The sequence below is a fragment of the Carcharodon carcharias genome, chromosome 3, assembly GCF_017639515.1.
Source record: "Carcharodon carcharias isolate sCarCar2 chromosome 3, sCarCar2.pri, whole genome shotgun sequence".
NCBI lineage: Eukaryota > Metazoa > Chordata > Chondrichthyes > Lamniformes > Lamnidae > Carcharodon > Carcharodon carcharias.
This window is the reverse complement of record NC_054469.1, coordinates 175377127-175398647: the sequence shown is the minus strand read 5'-3', so window position 1 is coordinate 175398647 and position 21521 is coordinate 175377127. Positions and strand designations below refer to the sequence as shown.

At 46.5% G+C, this 21521-nt stretch overlaps 1 protein-coding gene across 1 annotated transcript in view; it reads right to left on the bottom strand.

Moving 5' to 3' along the window:
* Positions 1-21521, bottom strand: part of gcm2 (glial cells missing transcription factor 2) — a 51928-nt gene that overhangs the window by 10975 nt on the left and 19432 nt on the right. The window contains exon 3 of the mRNA XM_041185066.1: positions 10072-10184. Within this exon, the coding sequence (XP_041041000.1) occupies positions 10072-10184 (113 nt within the window). The remainder of the gene's footprint in view (positions 1-10071; positions 10185-21521) is intronic.

The following is a 21521-nucleotide window of genomic DNA, read 5'->3' as shown; positions in this document are numbered from 1 at the left end:
TTAACAGGCCTCTTAATTGTGAGCGGGTGCGCTGCCGACTCTTGTGCACACCTGCCGACCGAAGTATCGCGCGAGTGGGTGACGACACCGGGACGCTCGCACGATGTCATCGTGCACTATTTTACTCCCAATCAGGTCAGCACACATCCGTCCAGGGGACGTAAAATTCTGCCCGACAGATGAAATCCAGAGATAAGATGAGAATAGTGACTCTTGACATCAAGCCAGCTTTCGACTGAGTGTAGCACTAAGGAGCCCTGATAAAGCAGAAACCAACGGAACTCTCCACTGCCCAAAGTTCTCCAGTGGCTAGAGTCATGTACAAAGGACGATGGTCATGGTTGTTGGAGAATCATCTCATCCCCAGGACATGGCTGCTTGAGTTCTTCAGGGCAGCATTTGAAGGACATCTTCAGCTGCTTCATCAGTGACCTTTCTTCCATTGTAGTATCAGAAGTCTGGCTGTTTGTTGATGATTACACAATGTTTGGATTCTTTTGTAATTCCTCTGATAATGAACAATTTATGCATCCATGAGTAGCCTGAGCTGTGTTGATAAATGTTTTGTTGATGAGTGGCATGCATATTAGAGTAGGTCAGAGGGTAGGTATTCTGTGGTAAGTAGCTCATTCCCTGACTCTCTAAATCCTCTCCACTATCTAAAAAACACAAGTAAGGAATGTGACGAAATACTCTCCACTTTGCTGGCAGTCCACTTGATCGGTAACATGTCCACCACCTTAAATATCCACTCTCTCCACCACAAGTGGATTGCAGTTACAGTGTTTAATATCCTTGCACTATAGCAACTTGCTATAACATCTCGCAAAACCATGACCTCTACTGCCTAGATGGAGAAGGGTGCAGGTGCATAGGAACACTATCATCTCCAAGTCCCTCCAAATCGTACAGCATCTTGATTTGATATTTTTTCATCGTCACTCGCTCAATATCCTGGAACTCCCTACCTAACAAGATTGTAGGAACAGCACCACATATGGAGCAATTCAAGAAGGACACCACCACCTTCTCAAGGACAACCAAAGATGGGCAATAAATGCTGGCCTTGTCAATGAAGTCCTTGTCCCAAATAACAATTTAAAAAAATAGAAATTATGGAATAGTTATTTAGTTAAAAAATGTACAGCGGGGCTTAATAATAAATTTAGATTGTGGCTTTTACAATTGATTACTGGAAATAAAATTGCAATTCCATAAACTGCCTTTTGTCTAATGTCATTTGCTGATTGTCTTGTGTTGTACTGCAAATTCATTGAGAAAACTTTAGAATCAGTTACAACTATCATAGGGGCAGGATTTTTACCTCGTCGGGCAGGGGCGGCAGGCGGGCCTGGGAGCAGCCATGAAACCGACCACCGCCCGCGATCAGGCCCTGATATCGATTTCACACTGGCGGGCCAGCTAATAGACAGCCAGAGTGAAACGCTGCTGGGGTGGGTGCGGGAGGAGGGCAAGTGTAGATGTTCGCACATGCGCACAAATGCACACAATGAAAGTTCCTTGAGGCACAGAGCTGCCTCAGGGAGCTGAAGATTTAAAAAATCAGAAATAAAAAACTTAGCAATGTTAAAAATATGTCCCCTCATGTGACTCTGTCTCAGGGAGCTGACTCTGTCACATGAGCAGGGTCGTGTTATAAATGAAATTTAAAAATTTTTATTTAATTTTTAATTGCTGTTGGGAACCTCATCCTGCCCAAGGTTTGCTAAAAAATCCAAAGGTTGCTTGCCCTTTCTGCCCGACCACCACACCCCTCCCACCCCCTCTCCAAATTCTAACCACTTACAAACCTACCTTCTCCCTATAAAAAAAAAACCCACTAGAGCTATACCTTGAGTGCCCTACCATCCATTCTTAATTAGCACATTCGTTTAGATAATATCACCAACTTTAACTTTAACACCTATGTGTTCTATTGTACTATTGTCGTTGACATCTTTTGATGATCTGCTTCTATCACTGCTTGTTTGTCCCTACAACCACACCCCACCCCCTCCACCTCTCTCTCTCTATCTCTCCGCCCCCCACACACACACCTTAAACCAGCTTATATTTCAACTCTTTCTTGGACTCAAACTCAAGTTCTGTCGAAGGGTCATGAGGACTCGAAACGTCAACTCTTTTCTTCTCCACCGATGCTGCCAGACCTGCTGAGTTTTTCCAGGTAATTCTGTTTTTGTTTTGGATTTCCAGCATCCGCAGTTTTTTTGTTTTTACCTTCTCCCTAGCTTGATAGTGGCTGGACCTTTAAACTTCCCTGACTTGCAGCGGCTGGTACCACTCCATGGAAGTTCAGTCCCATTGTATTGTTCTGCTTACTGTTTCCTTCTTGCTTCCTTTTTTTACTTTCAATGCACATGTGTAATTCTCCTTTACTGTTTTGATTACAGCTAGCGCTGTAAAAAAAGGGGCATGGCTTACTTACCTTCAAATTTACAGTCCTCGATGCTAGTCCCTGGGGACGCACTGCATTGCCCAGATTTTACCTGGCCTGTGTCAGAAGGCCGGCCAAAATAGGATCAGCTGGATTTTCAAGTAAGAACTTTCGAGGGGAGTGGCAATCCAACTCAGTTGCCACTCCATCAGAAGTTATAGCCCATTAACTCTGTTTCTCTCTCCACAAGTGCTGCCAAGACCTGCTGAGTATTTCCAGCATTTACTGTTTTGATTTCAGATTTCCACTATCCAAAGTATTTTACTTTTGCCTTTAACAATTCATGCTACCTTTCCTTAATTAATCTGCACTTGTCCACATGATTATTAATTTTGTCTTAAATTATTGGCCGGAATCTTTGTTCTGGACTCTAAGTTCGGTGCTGGGCATGGAGGTAGGAATGATTCCCGCTGGAGGGCTGGATGGCTGACCACACACTATCTTGTACTGTTCAGCTCATTGCCTATGCATCCGTGCAGAGCATGGTAAATCTTGTGGCGGGGGCAGGCAGGGAGTCACTAACCCCGCCTTAGGAGGTCAAAAGTCTGTGCACCATATTTAAAGGGCACCCTGATTGCCATTCACTCATGGCAGGCCAGGAGCTTCAGTCTAACAGTTATTCTAACACTGAAGGAGGATGTCACAGAGAAGAAAACAGTATGCAGCCCCATGGTTCAGAAAAGACTCCCTGAGGCTCTGCTCCCATGCATCCAAGAAAGGCTGTCTACCCGGAATAGCAGCAGGAGGTCCCCCCATCTGACCATGGCGACCTGGACAGAAGTCAAAGTGGAGGTTAGCACTCTTAGGGCCCAGCACAGAAATGGCCAACAGTGCAGGAAGAGGATGAATGATCTGCTGCACTCCACCAGGGTGAGTTACTCTTACTGCAAATTAACACTCATAACAGGCAGTCTTAAGTGTGCGAGTGCACAGCAATGTCAAATAGGAGTTTGGATTGCAGCACTCACCAGCAGGTGGGACATCTGCACTGAATGTGTGACAGCCACTTCATGCTCTCAATCTTCTATCAGTTGCAGGACATTTTGCTTCTTAATCACTTTCTGGGGTGGGGTCTGCAGCTGCCATAGGCATGCATGCTGCTGAACTACTCATGCAACCATTGGGATGACAATAAATCCTTCTGTCTTTCTGCAGGAAAAGAAAGGCTGCAAAAAACATGAGCGCTCCCAGACCAGAGGTGGATTTCCGGACATTCAAGTCGTCACCCTGTATGAGGAGATGGTAGCCGAGCTAGCCAAGAAGAAGCAGGAAGCCAGTGAGGATGCATCCAGCCTGCAGTTGTCAGCTGCACCCATAGGGTGAGACATTGATTTAAGAAAGAAGCCTACTTAGTCAATCACTAATTCTTTCTTTTCTCCATTCCAGGTACTGGGGGAGGTCACCAAGAGAGACCAGTCACAGCCCCATCTCCAACCCACCTCTGAGAAGAATGCTTCAGAATCCTCAGAGAATGCACTGTCATGGTGTTCACCTGCAATCTCCACCAGCGCAGATATATTCACCTCGGTGGGCCCTCGTTCTCGAGTAGGTTCACAATTTGCTGAGCACATCACTGAAACAGTGTCTACAGCTGGCAGAGGAAGTGATGGCCAAGGTCTCTGACACTCGGAGGACTGCTGGAAACCAGCCTCCTGTTCAACTCCATGCAGATGGGGAGCCTCTGGCCTGGGCCTGATGGAGCTGAGACCTGATGGAAATGCACAGATAGGCAGGGGAACATCGGGCAGAGTTGCCAAAGGCCAAGCACAGACTGGACCGAAGGCTGAAGGCGTCCATCCACGTCTGTCTGATGTCATGGCTCCAGCCTGTGAGTACTTGTCTGCTTCCATGGAAAGGGCGGTGGTTGCCTTAGGGACCCAGGTCAAGCAGAATGCACAGAGGCTATCGGATATGCGCTCAGACCTGCATTACGTATCTTTAGCTGTGGGTGCAGAGCAGGTGCCCCTCCTCCTCAGTGGTGCCATTGGGTACCCACAGGGAGGAACAGAGCCAGCCAGGCACCCAGGGAGCTTCACCACAGGACACTACTGCTCCACCTCCCATCTGCCAGTGACCCCATCACCTCCAGCAGGCCAGGCCAAGGAGTGTGTCTCTTGCACCTGAGCAGGAGACCCTTTGCAGGCCAGAGCCATCCAGGCCTCCAGCCATCAGAGGGCGGCCACCAAAGTCATTATAGTCAACAGGGCATAACAGTCGGCAGGCTGCCTCCAACTCAGCTGCGGATATTGGGTCTGCCTTAGTTGTGGTAGGCAACAAAAGATTAAGAAGGACTGAAGGCACACAGGTGGTACAGGGTTACAATCATTGTATATAGATTTGGCACTTGTAAATATATGTTCACTTGTGCTCTTTGGAAGTTTCCTGGATTCCATCTTGCTGCTAGTTGCTTTAATGCTCATGCCATTTAAAGATCTGGAATGTCCTTTGAGAACCATCTCTCTCCCACCATCCTTGCCCATAAACAACTCCCCTGCCCCCCACCACCTCCACCCAGTCACAGGTTCTCTAGACCCAACATGAAAGCCGCTTCCTCCATCCGTCACTGCAATCTAGCATTCCCTCACTGCCTTCTCCATCTCCCCCAGGCAGAAGGAGAAGGGGCACCTGCACTGCACCCATGGCTAGATTGACAGACTGCAGGTCCAAGCACATATAAGATTATAAGACCATAAGACATAGGAGCAGAAATTAGGCCATTTGGCCCATCGAGTTTGCTCCGCCATTCAATCATGGCTGATAAGTTTCTCAATCCCATTCTCCTGCCTTTTCACTGTAACCTTCAATCCCCTTATCAATCAAGAACCTATCTATCTCGGTTTTAGATGACCTGGCCTCCACAGCCCTCTGTGGCAATGAATTCCATAGATTCACCACTCTCTGGCTAAAGAAGTTTCTCCTCATCTCTGTTCTAAAATGTCTTCCCTTTACTCTGAGGCTGTGCCCTCGGGTCCTAGTCTCTCCTACTAATGGAAACTTCTTCCCTACTTCCACTCTATCCAGGTCTTTCAGTATTCTGTAAGTTGCAATCAGATCTCCCCTCATCCTTCTAAAGTCCATTGAGTATAGACCCAGAGTCCTCAAACGTTCCTCATATGTTAAGCCTTTCATTCCTGGGATCGTTCTCGTGAACCTCCTCTGCACCCTCTCCAGGGCCAGAACATCCTTCCTGAGATAAGGGGCCCAAAATTGTTCACAATATTCTAAATGTGGTCTGACCAGAGCCTTATAAAGCACATCGCTGCTTTTATATTCTAGTCCTCTTGAAATAAATGCCAACATTGCATTTGCCTTCCTAACTACCGACTCAACCTGCAAGTTAACCTTAAGAGAATCCTGGACTAGGACTCCTAAGTCCCTTTGCACTCCAGATTTCTAAATCCTCTCCCCATTTAGAAAATAGTCTATGCCTCTATTCTTCCTACCAAAGTGCATGACCACATTGTGTTCCATCTAGCCACTTCTTTGCCCATTCTCCTAACCTGTCCAAATCCTTCTGCAGCTTCCCCGCCTCCTCAATACTACCTGTCCCTCCACCTTTCTTTGTATCATCTGCAAACTTAGCCAGAATGCCCTCAGTTCCTTCATCTAGATCATTAATATAAAGTGAAAAGTTGTGGTCCCAACACTGACCCCTGCGGAACTCCACTAGTCACCGGCTGCCATCCTGAGAAGGACCCCCTTATCCCCACTCTCTGCCTCCTGCCAGACAGCCAACCTTCTATCCATGCTAGTACCTTGCCTCTAACACCATGGGCTCTTATCTAACTGAGCAGCCTCCTGTGTGGCACCTTGTCAAAGGCCTTCTGGAAGTCCAAGTAACTAACATCCATTGGCTCTCCTTTGACTAACCTACTCGTCACCTCCTCAAAGAATTCTAACAGATTTGTCAGGCATGACCTCCCCTTGATGAAACCATGCTGACTTTGTCCTATTTTACCATGCACTTCCAAGTATTCTGAAATCTCTTAATAATGGACTCTAAAATCTTACCAATGACCGAGGTCAGGCTAATCGGCCAAAATTTCCTGTCTTTTTCCTCACTCCCTTCTTAAACATGGGGGTCACATTATCGATTTTCCAGTCCTCTGGGACCCTCCCTGACTCCAGTGATTCCTGAAAGATCACCACTAATGCCTCCACTATCTCTTCAGCTATCTCCTTCAGAATTCTGGGGTGTAATCCATCTGGTCCAGGTGATTTATCCACCTTCAGACCTTTCAGTTTTTCCAGCACCTTCTCCTTGGTAATGGCCACTATACTCACCTTTGTCCCCTGACTCTCTATCCAGCAGCCACTGTGCATCATGCTGGACCTGGGTCTCTAAGTCTCCTCCACTTCCACCCTTAGCTTGACTCCCATGTCCTCTGTACCCTTACAGCCTATCCCGCTTCCACCCTTTGCCTGCCTCCCACGTCTAGCCTTCATAATGCTTGTCCTGCTGATATGAGAAAAGTTGTGAGTGGTCTCCAAGAAGGCCTGCTGCTTGTGGGACTGGACTATTCTGCCCATTGTTTCTGAAAGCTTTCCCACTACTGTGGTTAAACTGACTGGCTTGTAGTTCCTGGGTTTATCCTCATTCACATCTTGATCAAGAGTATAACATTTGAAATTCTCCAGCCCTTATCTAAATGAGATTAAAGGATTATAGCCAATCCTCAATTTCTGCCCTTACTTCCATCAGCATCTTCGGATGAATTCAGTCCAGTCCTAGTGACTTATCAACTCACCTCAAAGTTGTGGATGAAGTGAAGCTCACCAGGTGCAAATCACTTATACACAAATGTAAAAGTGAACGTTTTAGTTCCTTGCTAGTGGGGAACTTAATTTGGCGGGAGAGCTTAATTCTTTTGAGGTGGCCTTTTAATGAGCATGCATGAGATGCTAACGCATGAAAAAGAGCTTCCCGACATTGTTCATTGGGAAGCTTGACCCACTTTTAACTTGCCTTTAAAATCTCGAGAACAAAACTTCTTAAAGTTCATCCCGATTTTTGGCCTCACACTAAATTAGGTTCCCCTGCCCACCAGGCTTCCTGCTGCTTGTGGGACTGGACTATTCTGCCCATTGTTTCTGAAAGCTTTCCCACTACTGTGGTTAAACTGACTGGATTGTAGTTCCTGGGTTTATCCTCATTCACATCTTGAACGAGGGTATAACATTTGAAATTCTCCAGCCCTTATCTAAACGAGATTAGAGGATTATGGCCAATCCTCAGTTTCTGCCCTTACTTCCATCAGCATCTTCAGATGAATTCCGTCCAGTCCTAGTGACTTATCAACTTTAAGTACAGCCAGCCTTTCCAGTACCTTTTCTTCTTCAATTTTTAATCCATCCAGTATCTCAACTGCCAACTCATTCACTATCACTTTGACAGCATCTTCTTCCTTGGTAAAGACAGATGCAAAATATTCATTTATTGCCTCAGCCATGCCCTAATATTCCCCACACCCCCTCTTATCTGCTATTTATATGCCTTTGGAAGACTTTTAGATTTCTATTTACGTCAGATGCCAGTCTCTTCTTGTAATTTCTCTTTACTTGTATTTCTTTTTTTAATTCCCCTCTGAGCTTTCCAAATTCAGCCCGGTTCTCACTTGTATTATTAGCCTGGCATCTATGTATGCCTCTTTTCCTGCTTCATTTTACACTCTATCTCTTTGCCCTTACAGGGAGCTGTGGCTTTGGCAGCCTTACTTCTTTCCTCTCAAGAGAATATACCTTGAATGTATCCAAACAATCTCCTGTTTAAAAGCAGTCCAATTTTTCTGTTACGGTTCTACTTGCCAATCTTTGGTTCCAATTTACCTGGGCCAGATCTGTTCTCACCCAAATTAAGTTGGCCATTCTCCAATTAACTACTTTTACTCTAGATTGCTGCTTATCTTTTTCCATAACTTATCTAAACTTTTTGATATTATGATCACTGTTTCCTAAATGTTCCCCATTGACACCTGATCCACTTGACTCATCAGTTTCCCAGAACCAAATCCAAATCCAGCTATGTCTCCATGCTCATTGGACTGGAAACATACTGATCAGAAAAAAATTCGCCTGAGCACACTTCAGAAACTCTTCACCCCCTTTGCCATTAAACAATTACTATCCCATTCTATATTAGAATAATTAAAGCTCCCCATTACCATTACTCCACAGTTTTTGTACCTCCTTGTAATTTCCAGGCAAGTTTGCTCCTCTATATCATCTCCACAAGTTGTTGGCCTATAGAATATACTTATAACCAAATTATGCCCTTGATCCCCCAGGACATCCTCTTTCTCCAGTACTTTAATAACCTCCTTAGTCAAAATTGCCAGCCCCATGCCACCACCACCCACCCCCTCCCCCCACCAATCATTTCATTCTCCATGATTCCTGTTTACCTAGCATCCAGGAATATTTAGTAACTAATCATGCCTGTAGTTTGAACTAGGTCTCTGTCATCTCATATTCCCATGTCACTATCTGCACCTGAAGATCACCAATCTTATTTACCATGATTTGTGTGTTTACATGCGTTTGCTGTAAACCTAATTGAGACCTTAATGCATTCGCTCTTAGCCTGACCCCACTTAATACCATACTATTTCTTACTCTAGTGCTATCTGACTCCCAATCTTTGGCACACATTGTTTCTCCTTTCTAATGTTCCATTCTGGTTCCCATTCCCCTGCCAAGTTAATTTAAACCCTCCCCAGTACTATTAGCAAATTACCATGAGATGACATTGGTCCTAGAAGCTCTGAAGAAGGGTCATACAGACCCTCAGTTTTTCTTGTCTCTGCAGATGCTATTAGACCTGCTGAGTTTTTCCAGTATTTTCTATTTTTGTTATGACATTGGTCCTGGATCTGTTGAGGTGTAGCCTGCCAGGCCTGTATAGTTCTCCTTCACCAGAACTAGTCTCAATGTCCCAGGAATCTAAAGCTTTCCCTCCAAAACCTAAAGCATCATCTCCTTAGCTACATATTCCTCTGCTTTACCCTTCTAATTCTATACCCATTCATTGCAAAATTATGTACAGCAAATAAAAGGAAAGGAAAGGTGAGATTGAGAGAGAGAAAATAGAGAAAGAAAAAGTGAAAAAACATTTAAAATCTTGAATACAATGGTAATAAAATTCTGAAGGAATGAGAGTACACAATTGTAGAATTAAATTTCCAGGGCCAGGTAGGATGTTTGACAGTAACTGTGATTTATCACACCTTTAAAATTACACTCACACCTAAATGCACAAGCCACAACTTTATTGGGTGTGTTTAATGAGTATCTAGTGGAGGAGTACAGCACTTCACACTCTTAAAGAGATTTGAATTCTGCTTCCCTTGGCAAGGTAATGTCATAGTGCAGCAGGGTAATTTTGACAGCACTTCCTGATGTCTGCATTTAACTGTCCATGTACAGGCTCTGGAAAATGCTCTCAAATTTATTCCATAATAATAGTGAGCATTGTTAGACACGCTGTTAGTCTCAATGCAAAATCTGGGCAAAGTATGGCATAGAGGACAGATTGAGCAATATCATGATAGATTGTCATTTAAAGAATATGTTTAACATTTTTATTTCATTGAACACCTTTGTGTCCAAATATAATTTACCTGGAAAAATATGGCTTTGGTATCAAGTCTCCAAAAGTTTGTGACCGGATAGCCACTGTGACCTCGACAGGATATCAGTTCCAATGCTGAGTTACAGTTCGGACACACTCTTTCTGCAAAAGATAAATCTTATATATTAGGATTTTATAATACAAGAATGGGAAACAAGATGGGCCCAATATCTACTTAGTATTTTTTCAATTTTCCAACTTAGTGGTCCCAGTTGAGAGCCTCGCCCACGGTAGCATGTGTCAAGGATTGAAACTTGTGCCTTGGACTCCTGTTATCCATTCTTGCTGGGTGAGGCTTTTCACTAGAGGCTGACTTTCCAAGATTACCCCATTACTTCCCCCGAAATAGAATAAAGAGAAAGATAAAACAGTGAATGTGCACACTGTTGTGATATCACTTCTGCACCAAAATAAAATTAGAATTACTTCAAACGTGTCATTAATATTCAAATACAGCATGTTAAATACCATATCAAATGTCATGTTCCTGTGCATCATGACTAAACTTTATTCTTGAACAACACTCCAAAAACAGATTATCTGATCCTTTAGCTCAATGGAAATTTGCTGTGCACAAATTTACAGCTGCATTTTCCAAAATGACAATAGTAACTACACTTCAAAAATAATTAATTGCCTATGAAGTCATATGGGATGTCATGCAAAGCCATCTTTGAACTCCAGTTATTTCACTGGACAGTCTGATCTCTCAGTAGAGTGTACTAATTGTTATGAAATTGTTACTGAATGTTGCTTATGTTCATTAAAGTGAAGTTGATACATATCTGAAAGTACTTCACATGAATAGAGCGATGGCAAGATATCAATGCCAGTATAACTCAGGAAGTAGGTCTCAATCTGGCTTCCAGTATTTTTATTATTCTTTTGACGGGATGTGGGTGTCCCATAGGGTCTATCACTAATGGCCCTCGAGAAGGTGATGATGAGCTGCCTTCTTGACCACTGCAGTCCATGTGGTATAGTTACACCCACAGTGCTGTTGGGGAGGGAGCTCCAGGATTTTGACCCAGCGACAGTGATATATTTCCAAGTCAGGATGGTGTTGTAGCATGGAGGGGAACTTGCAAGTGGTGGTGTTCCCATGCACCTGTTGCCCTTGTCTTTATAGGTGGTAGAGGTCACGGATTTGGAAGGTGCTGTCGAAGGAGCCTTGGTGAGTGCACTAAAGTCAATCTTACATTACTGACCATTTGTATTGCTGTATTATAACTCCAGTGTTTAGGTGGTTTACCAGAAAGTCAGATTGGAATCTTTGTAATGTTAGGGAAAAATTGATAATCACATTGGTGGTCATATCCAAGGGGGCTGCTCTGCACCTGTGTCCAAACACGGAGGTAAATTTTTCTCTTTTGCTCACTTGTTGTAGAATATGTTCATCAGGACTATGCCTAAATTCCCAACATCTGCTCCCAATGCAAAAGCAACGCTATGGATTTTACAGTAAAAATAACAACGAGGCTATCAGTGCTCACTGTTGTTAAAATGCAAATTGTAAAGCAAGTGACTGTACACACGCAGCTAAACATGAACATCAGGAATAAAAACAAAAAAACTGCGGATGCTGGAAATCCAAAACAAAAACAGAATTACCTGGAAAAACTCAGCAGGTCTGGCAGCATCGGCGGAGAAGAAAAGAGTTGACGTTTCGAGTCCTCATGACCCTTCGACAGTTCTGTCGAAGGGTCATGAGGACTCGAAACGTCAACTCTTTTCTTCTCCGCCGATGCTGCCAGACCTGCTGAGTTTTTCCAGGTAATTCTGTTTTTGTTATGAACATCAGGAAGTTGCTTCAGGTTGCCCTGCTCCTCGAGAAACTTCACTACACCAGTACCTCACTGAGAGACTCACCACATAAGCACCTGACATTGCAGGAAGTTACAGTACTGGCATTCACAAAACTAAGTAAAAAGGGTTAAAGCTTGTCAATGGCAGGGTAAGTTTTTTTTTACTGGCAAATAGCCAATCTGCCACTGAAAATAACTTTTGCAAATGTGAAGGCTCATTTCTTCAAATGTTAATCAATGTTGAAGATTTTCTTTAAAAATGTGACTCTTTAAAAACAATTCTGTAGAATCGTAGGACGGAATTGTCCCAGATTTGCATCTGCATCGGTGGATTTTCGTGCAGTATCATCCTAAACCCACCGTATTAATTATGCATCTCTGGGAAACACGCCAATTCCATGGTGGACGGGCTCTCATTTGCCCACCACGCCATCATCTTTTCGCTTCAACACACCGGGCGCCATATTTGAAGTGCAGCCACGTGCATACCTCTCAGTCCTTCTTGCCCACGACTGTTGCAAAGAAGACACAGCCCTGAAAGGCAAAAAGACTGCTGGCCCCTAGTTCAATGATGCACACCCCTCAAGCATAATTTGGACGCAGTGGAGGCTCGCCGGGATGTCCTCTGCCCCTACTCTGGCTGCAGCATGGGTAGCAACTTCACTAATCCAGCTTGGGAGGCAATGGCAGCAATAGTCAGTGCCAACACCCAGCAAAAGAGGACAGCCACCCAGTGCTGCAAGAGGATAAATGATCTCCTCTGTTCCACCAGGGTACGTCACTCTTCTCATCGCTCTCAACTCTCAGACTCACAAACCCAGTACACATCCACAGGGCCCTCACTCACTGTCGGTTCAAGGGACATCACCATTCACTCTCTCACACACACCTTCATTGTCCTCATCCCATCCATGGGACCATTCAACACCCACATATGCCAGGCACAATCATCTGGCCTGGCAGGCATCCTGCTTACACTCTTTCCATCTCTATTTATGCAGGACCAGCTGGCACACAACAAAAGGAAGACTTACCAGTGGAGGAATGCCTGAAATCAAGGTCCTCACGGACTTTGAAAACAGAGCCATCCAGCTGGCTGGCGATGATCTGCACCGGTCCTGTGTTGACGGTGAGTACAGCGGTGCTCTACCAGATGAGGATCCAGTAATGCAACATCCATCAGACAACAATGCTGTGAGTGATGTGCCCTCTTTCACAGGCCACAGCCATGCACTAAGTATTTCTCCTTGCTTTCGAAGGCACATCTGCCAAACAGCCAACAGACTCCATGACCCAGGGCCTCCAATCAAGTCCCGAAGAAACCTCAGAAGAGGAATCTGGAAGCACCCTCCTTGAAGTTCCATCACAGCGCTCACCCACACCCTCCACCAGTGCAGAGACACACACCTGGTTGGGACCTAGCTTTAGAATAGCCACAGGATCTCAATCTGGTGAGCACATCATACTTTCTGATCCACAGCAGGCAGTGGCAGGGACTTCCCAGGTCTCCAACAGTGTGTACACGAGAGGAGTGCAGCGCAGCTTGATCTCACTCCAGCTACCCGTTCCCCTCAAGGAGTCAGCCAGGGGCCCTCGGGCACCCATGGGGAGGAGGATCAGCAGGTGCAGAACCTGGGACCATCCACCCCGTTGACTCCAGGAGTGTCCAGCCCAACCAAATCCCCTCTTCCTGTGACCCCCGCAGCTCCAGCTTCACAGCTCAAGGAGGGTGTCACTGCCACACAGCAGGTCCCCAAAAGCAGGTCTCGGCCCTCCAGAGGATGCCCGTCACAGACAGGGTGTAGCAGTCAGCAGGCTGCCTCCACCTCCACTGTGGATGTCCAGTAAGCACTAAGGCATAGGGTTAGGAAGGTTAAGAAAATGTAGGTACACAGGCTGGGCACGGATGTTAATCACTTGTAACATTCACTGTTGCCATTAAACTCCCAAGAATGTACCCCTGCCTATGGCTCCTTGTTCATGTCACTCAGAAACCTTTCTGCACAAGATAAAGGCAAGTGTCTCGGTCGAGGGCCTCTTTCCGGTGCTCTGTGCAGCATTCAGACCAAAGTGATGGTCCAGCCTCACACTCACTGGACACATCAGTGATGCCTGCACCTCGCCGATGCTTGTCATTGCTGCCAGAATGTCATGGGCAGGCATCACAGAGTTCCATCATTCTCTGTGTGCTCTCAGCATTTTTAAGGTGGGGCTGGCCCCCATCTCTTCAGCATCTGTAACCAGTGACTCTGTGCTCCTGAAGGGCTCAGGGGCTGAAGGTGGACAAAGGATCAGATGCTTTTAAAGTTTCATGGCTGCATCTCTATGATATGACCCTGATCACAGAGCACAAGTGAGCTGCCTTCAGACATTCTCAGAGGCTATGTGAAGATCAATAGAATGTCTTCACTGCATGTTGGCATCATCCTCCTGTAATAGAGTGACTGATAGGGCCTCCACTGCATCTCCATGACAGGAGCATTCTCATAGAGGGTATGTGCGCTGCCATAAGCCAGACTGAAGCCAAACATTCACGGATGCAATGTGAGGATCTATGGCATCTCCTCACTGTGTGTTGTCATCATCCTCCACAAATCTAGCAGCTGTCAGGGCCTCCTGAGCATGTCTGCCACTTCTGGCCAGTGCGTCATTGTCACCTTTGAGGACCTCCTCACCCTCATCATGGTCGATGTCCTTCTCATCACGGGAGACTCCCAGCTCCTGCATCTCCTCTTCAGCCAGCTCCTCTCCCCGTTGCAGTGCCTGGTTGTAAAGGGTGCAGCAGGCAATGACGATGCATGACACACTTTGTGGACTGTATTGCAGTGCTCCACCAGACCAGTCCAGGCACTGGAACCACATCTTCAGCATTTCGTTGGTCTGCTCCACCATGTTGCAAGTTGCAGCATGAGCCTCATTATACTGCCACTCTGCTGCAGTCTTAGGCCTTTGGAGAGATGTCATCAGCCACGGCCTCTGCGGGTAGCCCTTGACCTCACGGAGCCAGCCCTGCAGCCTCTGTGGACCCTGGAAGCCATCAGGGATTTGTGACTGACTGAGAATATAGGTGTCGTGCACACACTCTCTGGGAACCGTGCACACACTGCAGGATATGTTTGTGGTGGTCGCATACTAGCTGCACATTCAGTGATGGAAGCCCTTGCAGTTGACATAGTTGGTCCCGTTTTGCGCTGGTGATCTGAGTGCCATGTGGGTGCAGTTAATTGCACCCTGCACCAGTGGGGAAACCCGAGATCTGGGTGGATCCAATAGCTCTTGCATCCTGGCTATCCTGGTCCTGGGCAAAATGCACAAAGTTGTGTGTTCTCTCGAAGGCAGTGTCCATGACCTCACGGATGCATTTTTGGGTGGAGGTTTGTGATATCCCACAGAGGTCACCTGTGGAGTCCTGAAAGGAGCTTCTGACATAGAAATTGAGTGCCACAGTCACTTTCACACCCACTGGCAGTGGATGCCTTCCATATCCCTGTGGCAACAAATCCTGCAGCAGGTGGCAGATGTGACTGACCAGTTCCCTGGACATGCACAGTTTTCGGCGACACTGGTTCTTGGTCATCTGCAGGAATGAAAGATGGTGTCTATAGACCCTGGATCTAGCGCCAACCAGCAATGGCTCACTGGCTCTTCAGCGGCGTGTGCAGGAACGCCAGCCGCCCCTTCTTCCAGAGGTTGCTGCTCCTCCCTCTGTGCAGACAGGCGCCTCAGTCACTCTCTTCTCCGTCATTCTCACTCTCTGCACGCCATGAGGCATACAGCTATTTCACCAAGCTCTATGATCCTGATGTACTCCTTTTGCAGGATGGAAGAGAAAGACATGTGGGTTAGCATGAATGTACTAAGAACCTCTCTTGGATAAGTCTGAAGGCCTTCCAAGAGAGTGCTGGCCACCACTTGGATGGCCAGAGAAAAGTGCGCTGCATGGCTGCCCAATTTTTAAATAACTCAGCTTTACCAACTACATTAATCATAACAATGCTGTTGTGAAATACGTCAGCGTGCAATCAGATCGACATGGGCGGACGATCCAGTAAAGGGAGATGATTCCAGCGGTCGGACTTATGATACGCTGGGGCAGAATTTTGCTCTTGGCGGGTGAGCTTGGCGGGGGTGGGCGGTGGCAGTTAGGAAGCTGACCACCGCCGTGATCAGCACTGCATCGCGATTTCACACTGGCAGGCCAATTAAGTGCTACCTGTGCAGAGGGGGAGGAAGGTTAGCGGGCCGAGCATGAACTTCACGCATGCGCGCAAGTGAGCGCTTCATAATCTCCCTGAGGCACATGAGTTCAACTCCTACCTCAGCTGGAGCTGAGGGAATTTAAATTCAAATAATGAATAAATCTAGAATAAAATGATAGCCTCATTCATGACCATTAAACTATTGGATTCTCAATAAAAATCCATCTGGTTCATGCCCTTCAGAGGATGAAATCTGCCATTCTTACCTCGTTTGGTCTACATGTGACTCCAGACTCCAGCCACAGAAATATTGTTGACTCTTAAATGCCCCTGAAATGCACCGACAAAACACTCAGCTACATCAAACTGCTACAGACAAATGCACTGACAGGGCGGAATTTAATGCCCTCCCCAAGGCACGTTTGAAGGCAGCGGGGGTAGTTAACTCTGGGAGGGTGCCAGGTGAGGACCCTTCCATCTTCCTGCTCCTGCTCCAATTAAGTCTGGTGTGGGAAGGCTTGTGGATGGCTTTCTTGGTCTGCTGCCAATTGAGGGCCACTTAAGTGCCTAATCCCGGTGCCACTGGTGGGCTGGGCAGTTGGGCAGTTGCTGGGCAGGAAGCCTGAAAAGCAAACAGTGTCAAGTTTGCTTGTGGACTCCAGGGGCAAAGAGGGTTCAATGTGTTCAAAAGGGACTCAGTGTCTGATCAAGGGAATCAGCATTGATAATAGGGAGCCTGCTAAGAACTGCCGACCCCCCTCACCACTCTTCTGTGACCCCCATCCCGCCCTCACGCACCTGTGACCTAGGGTCCCTCACTGATGGATAGAATTAAGAAGTAGAAAAGATTTATGACTGTATTGGGTCTTGTGCAAAGGACCTGTGGTAGTAACTGTGAAGTGGTAAAGCAAGTATTCAAGTAACAAAGACAGTGATTTTATTGGGGGATTTTAACTTTTCTGTAAATTGGAACAAGCAGACTACCACATGTCAAAAAGATAATGAATTTCTTGAATATGCCAAGGATAGTTTTCTGCAGCAATATGTCCTAGAAACAAAATGGGAGCATGCCATGTAGATGTTTGAAATGGAGAATTGCAAAACAGCTACAAAGATTCCAGATTTAGGTAAGGGTGACTTCAATGCGATGCAACAGAGACTATCCACAGTTTTTTTTACATAGGACATACAGCACAGAAACAGACCACTTGGCCCAACCAGTTCATGCCAATGTTTATGCTCCATTCGAGTCTCCTCCCATCTTTTCTCATCTAAATCTACCATTATAACCAACTACTTTCTTTTCCCTCAAATCACGGGAACTCACAGTGCAGAAGAAGCCCTCCGGCCCATCGAGTCGACACCGAAACATAAGAAACACCTGACCTATCTACCTAATCCCATTTGCCAGCACTTGGCCTTGAATGTTATGACGTGCCAAGTGCTCATCCAGATACTTTTTAAAGGATGTGAGGCAACCCGCCTCCACCACCCTCCCAGGCAGCGCATTCCAGACTGTCACCACTCTCTGGGTAAAAAAGCTTTTCCTAACATCCCCCCTAAACCTCCTTGAACTTATGTCCCCTCGTGACTGACCCTTCAACTAAGGGGAATAGCTGCTCCCTATCCACACTCAATCAGGTCGCCCGTCAGCCTTCTCTGCTCCAATGAAAACAACCCAAGTCTATCCAACCGCTCTTCATAACTTAAATGATTCATCCCAGGCAACATCCTGGTGAATCTCCTCTGCACCCACTTCAGTGCAATCACATCCTTCCTATAATGTGGCAACCAGAACTGCAAACAGTACTCTAACTGTGGCCTCACCAAGGTTCTATACAACTCCAACATGACCTCCCTACTTTTGTAACCAATGCCTGGATTAATAAAGGCAAGTGTCCCATATGCCTTTTTCACCACCACATTAACATGCCCCTCCACCTTCAGAGATCTATGGACACACACCCCAAGGTCCCTTTGTTCCTCAGAACTTCCTAGTGTCATGCGGTTCATTGAATACTTACTTGTCAAATTACTCCTTCCAAAGTGTATCACCTCACACTTTTCAGGGTTAAATTCCATCTGCCACTTATCTGCCCATTTGACCATCCCGTCTATATCTTCCTATAGCTCAAGACACTCAACCTTACTATTAAACACCTAGCCAATCTTTGTGTCATCCGCAAACTTATTAATCCTAGCCCCCACATAGTCATCTATGTCGTTTATATAAATGACAAATAATAGGGGATCGAGCACAGATCCCAGTGGTACACCACTGGACACTGGCTTCCAGTCACTAAAGCATCCTTCTGTCATCACCCTCTGTCTCCTACAACTAAGCCAATTTTGAATCCACTTTATCAAATTACCCTGTATCCCATGTGCATTTGCCTTCTTTATAAGACTCCCATGTGGGACCTTGTCAAAGGCTTTGCTGAAATCCATATAAACTACATCAACTACACTACCCTCATCTACACACCAGGTCACCTCCACAAAAAATTCAATCAAATTTGTTAGGCATGACCTCCCTCTAACAAAGCCATGCTGACTATCCCTGGTCAAACCTTGCCTCTCCAAGTGGTGATAGATTCTCTCCTTCAGAATGCTTGTCTAGCTTCCCCTTAAATGCTACCACAAATTGCAACAAATAACTTGGTCCAACATATAAATGACCCAATTTTTCCAGCCCAAAAATCATTTTTTTGCATATACTCGGGATATAAGTCAACACTACCCCCCACCTTTGCAGCCTCAATTTTTCACCCCATAAATACGTGTTTTACTTAATGGAACTTTATAACCAGGCACAAGGGATTTAACAGGCCATGTGGGCTGTGTTGCAAAGATGCACGAGAGTTTAAGTTATGCCCACTCTTTTCATCGGACGCTGATATCATTTCAAAATGACGACCACCCACACATTGGCATTTCACATTTATTCTTGGATTACAGGCCAACTCTCATTTTTGCAGGGATTCTTTAAAGCTTCAAAGGTCAATTTATATGCCAATATCTACGGTATTCACTTCAACCATTCCCTATGTTAGCAAGTTCCATTTCCTATATCATCTGTGTAAACCTTTTCTGAACGCCTCTCCAGTGCCTCTATATCCTTTCTGTAATGTGGCGACCAAAGCTGCACACCGTACATTGTGTTGTCTAACCAAGGATCTCTACAGGTTCAGCATATTGAACTTACTTTTCCCTACATTTCTCTACTTTTCAATTCGATCTCTCTAGAAATAAAACCTAGAGCGGAATTGTCCCAGCTTTGCACTAAGTGCGGCAGTGGGAGGGTAAAACAATTATGCATTCCCAAGAAACATGCCGTTTCCATGGTGGGCAGGCTCTCATTTGCCCACCAGGCCATCACCAGGCTTCATCATGCCAGGCACTATATTTAAAGTCCATCCACACACACAACTTTCAGTAATTCCAGCTCACAACTGCTACAAAGGCAAAAAGACTGCAGCTCCCAGGCTCAATGATACGTCCCTCGAGAGCCCTTTGGACGCAGTGGAGGCTCACTGTGATGTCCTCTACCTCTGCACTGGCTGCAGCATGGGCAGCAACCTCACTAGCTTGGGAGGCGGTGGTCAGTGCCAATGCCCTGCAAAAGAGGGCAGCTACCCAGTGCTGCTACAGAATGAATGGTCTCATCCATTCCACCAAGATAATTCACTCTTCTCATCACTCTCAACTCACACACTCACAAACCCGCACATCCACAGGGATCGCAGACCTTAAAGGACAAGGCCACAACTCTCACACACACCCTCACATCTCCATCAGGCTCATATCCTCTTGGGCTCTCATTCTCATCCTGTCCATGGCTCCGCTCACCACACAAACATTCCACACAGTGCCATGTGTCTTGCTCACACTCTCCTCATCTGTTTTCATGCAGGAGAGGCCTGCTCACATCAGCAGGGAGAGGTCCCAGATGGAGGGTGGAGTGATCCACATTAGGCCCCTCACTCACTTTGAGGAGTGTACCATCGCGCTGACTGGTGAGGCTGTGGACCGTGCCGACGGTGACAGTGAGGTTGGCGGCGAACAGCCTCGTAAGGATCCCTCTCTCAACGCTAATGTGAGTGCTCTCTCTCCTGCTTTTGACTCTGCTTACATGCATTACTTCAGTTCTCAAGGAGCTCTGCCAAGCAACCCTCAGCCAGCCAGTCCCTTAGCTCCATCCATGTCCTCACCTCCAACCAAGAGGATACCCCTTCCATTGAAGAGTTGAAAATAAGCATCCTGGAAGACCTGTTGTAGCGCTTAACCCTGCACCAGCACAGAGACACACACCGCAGTGGAACCTAGGTCTAGAGCAGGCTCAGGTTCATAATCTGGTGGTCACCGCACAGACACATGTCTGTAGCAGGAGGAGGCAGGTTCAGCCAAGCTCGCTGGCAATCAGAGAGCTGCTGGGAAAGAGACATCTATGAGATCCGAGTCAGATGATGAACCTCCAGATTTGGCCTTCCAACTCATCATGGAGAGTCAGCAGAAGGTGGGGGAACATCACGCAGAGCTGTTGGAAGCCCTCAACAGAGTGGCACGTGAGTCAGAAGACTACGTCTGCCTGCTCTCTGATGAAGTTGTGCCCACATGTGCGTGTATGGAGGTCTCCATGGGGAGGATAATAGATGCCATGGAGACCCTGGTCCAGCAGAACGTGGAGATGTGTGCAGACCTACATACCATCGCGGGGGCCATGGGCGAGTTCCTGAAGTAGCAACACAAGGGGGAAACAGGACACCTCAGGTGTTCCTTCCCTTCAAGGTGTCAGGCTGAGGCCCCAGCGCACCTGAAGGGAAAAGAAACAACACTAGACACCCCTGAGTCATCTACTCAGGAATCTCAGAGGCAGTCCTCGCCCTCTGAGTCCCCTTTGCCTGTGACCCCCTCAACCTCGTCCTCTGTCATCGCAGAGGGAGCGGCTGGCCAATGAGTGATTCTGGAGGGAGAAATGTGTGTGTGTGTGTGTGTGTGTGTGAGAGAGAGAGACAGGGCCTTCGGAGTTTCGTACAAGCACTCTCCCACACATGTGGATCCTTCATGTGTCGTACTCACCTTAACATCCTGAGCATTTTGAATGCTGCCTGCTGGGGTTCTTTTTCAGTTGTCCATCTGAGCTGACCTGCATCTCCACCCACCCACTGATCACACTCCCATGTAGCACCTGAGCACACACAACTGTGGTTCCACTTTCAATTAGAACAGCTTGGTCTGCATTCATTTTTTCGTGTGCTCCCCCGTCTTTTCTCCTCCCCCAGTGATCCATTTCCTTTCTTCCATCATAGTTGACCTCTCCGGCATCACCTTTCACCTCCCCTCTGTGTCCTACCAGCCACAACCCTTTTCTTTCCAGGATGTCCAGGTGAACGTGCACATTCCCTTCCTTCCCGAAAACCCCACCCAACATTAAC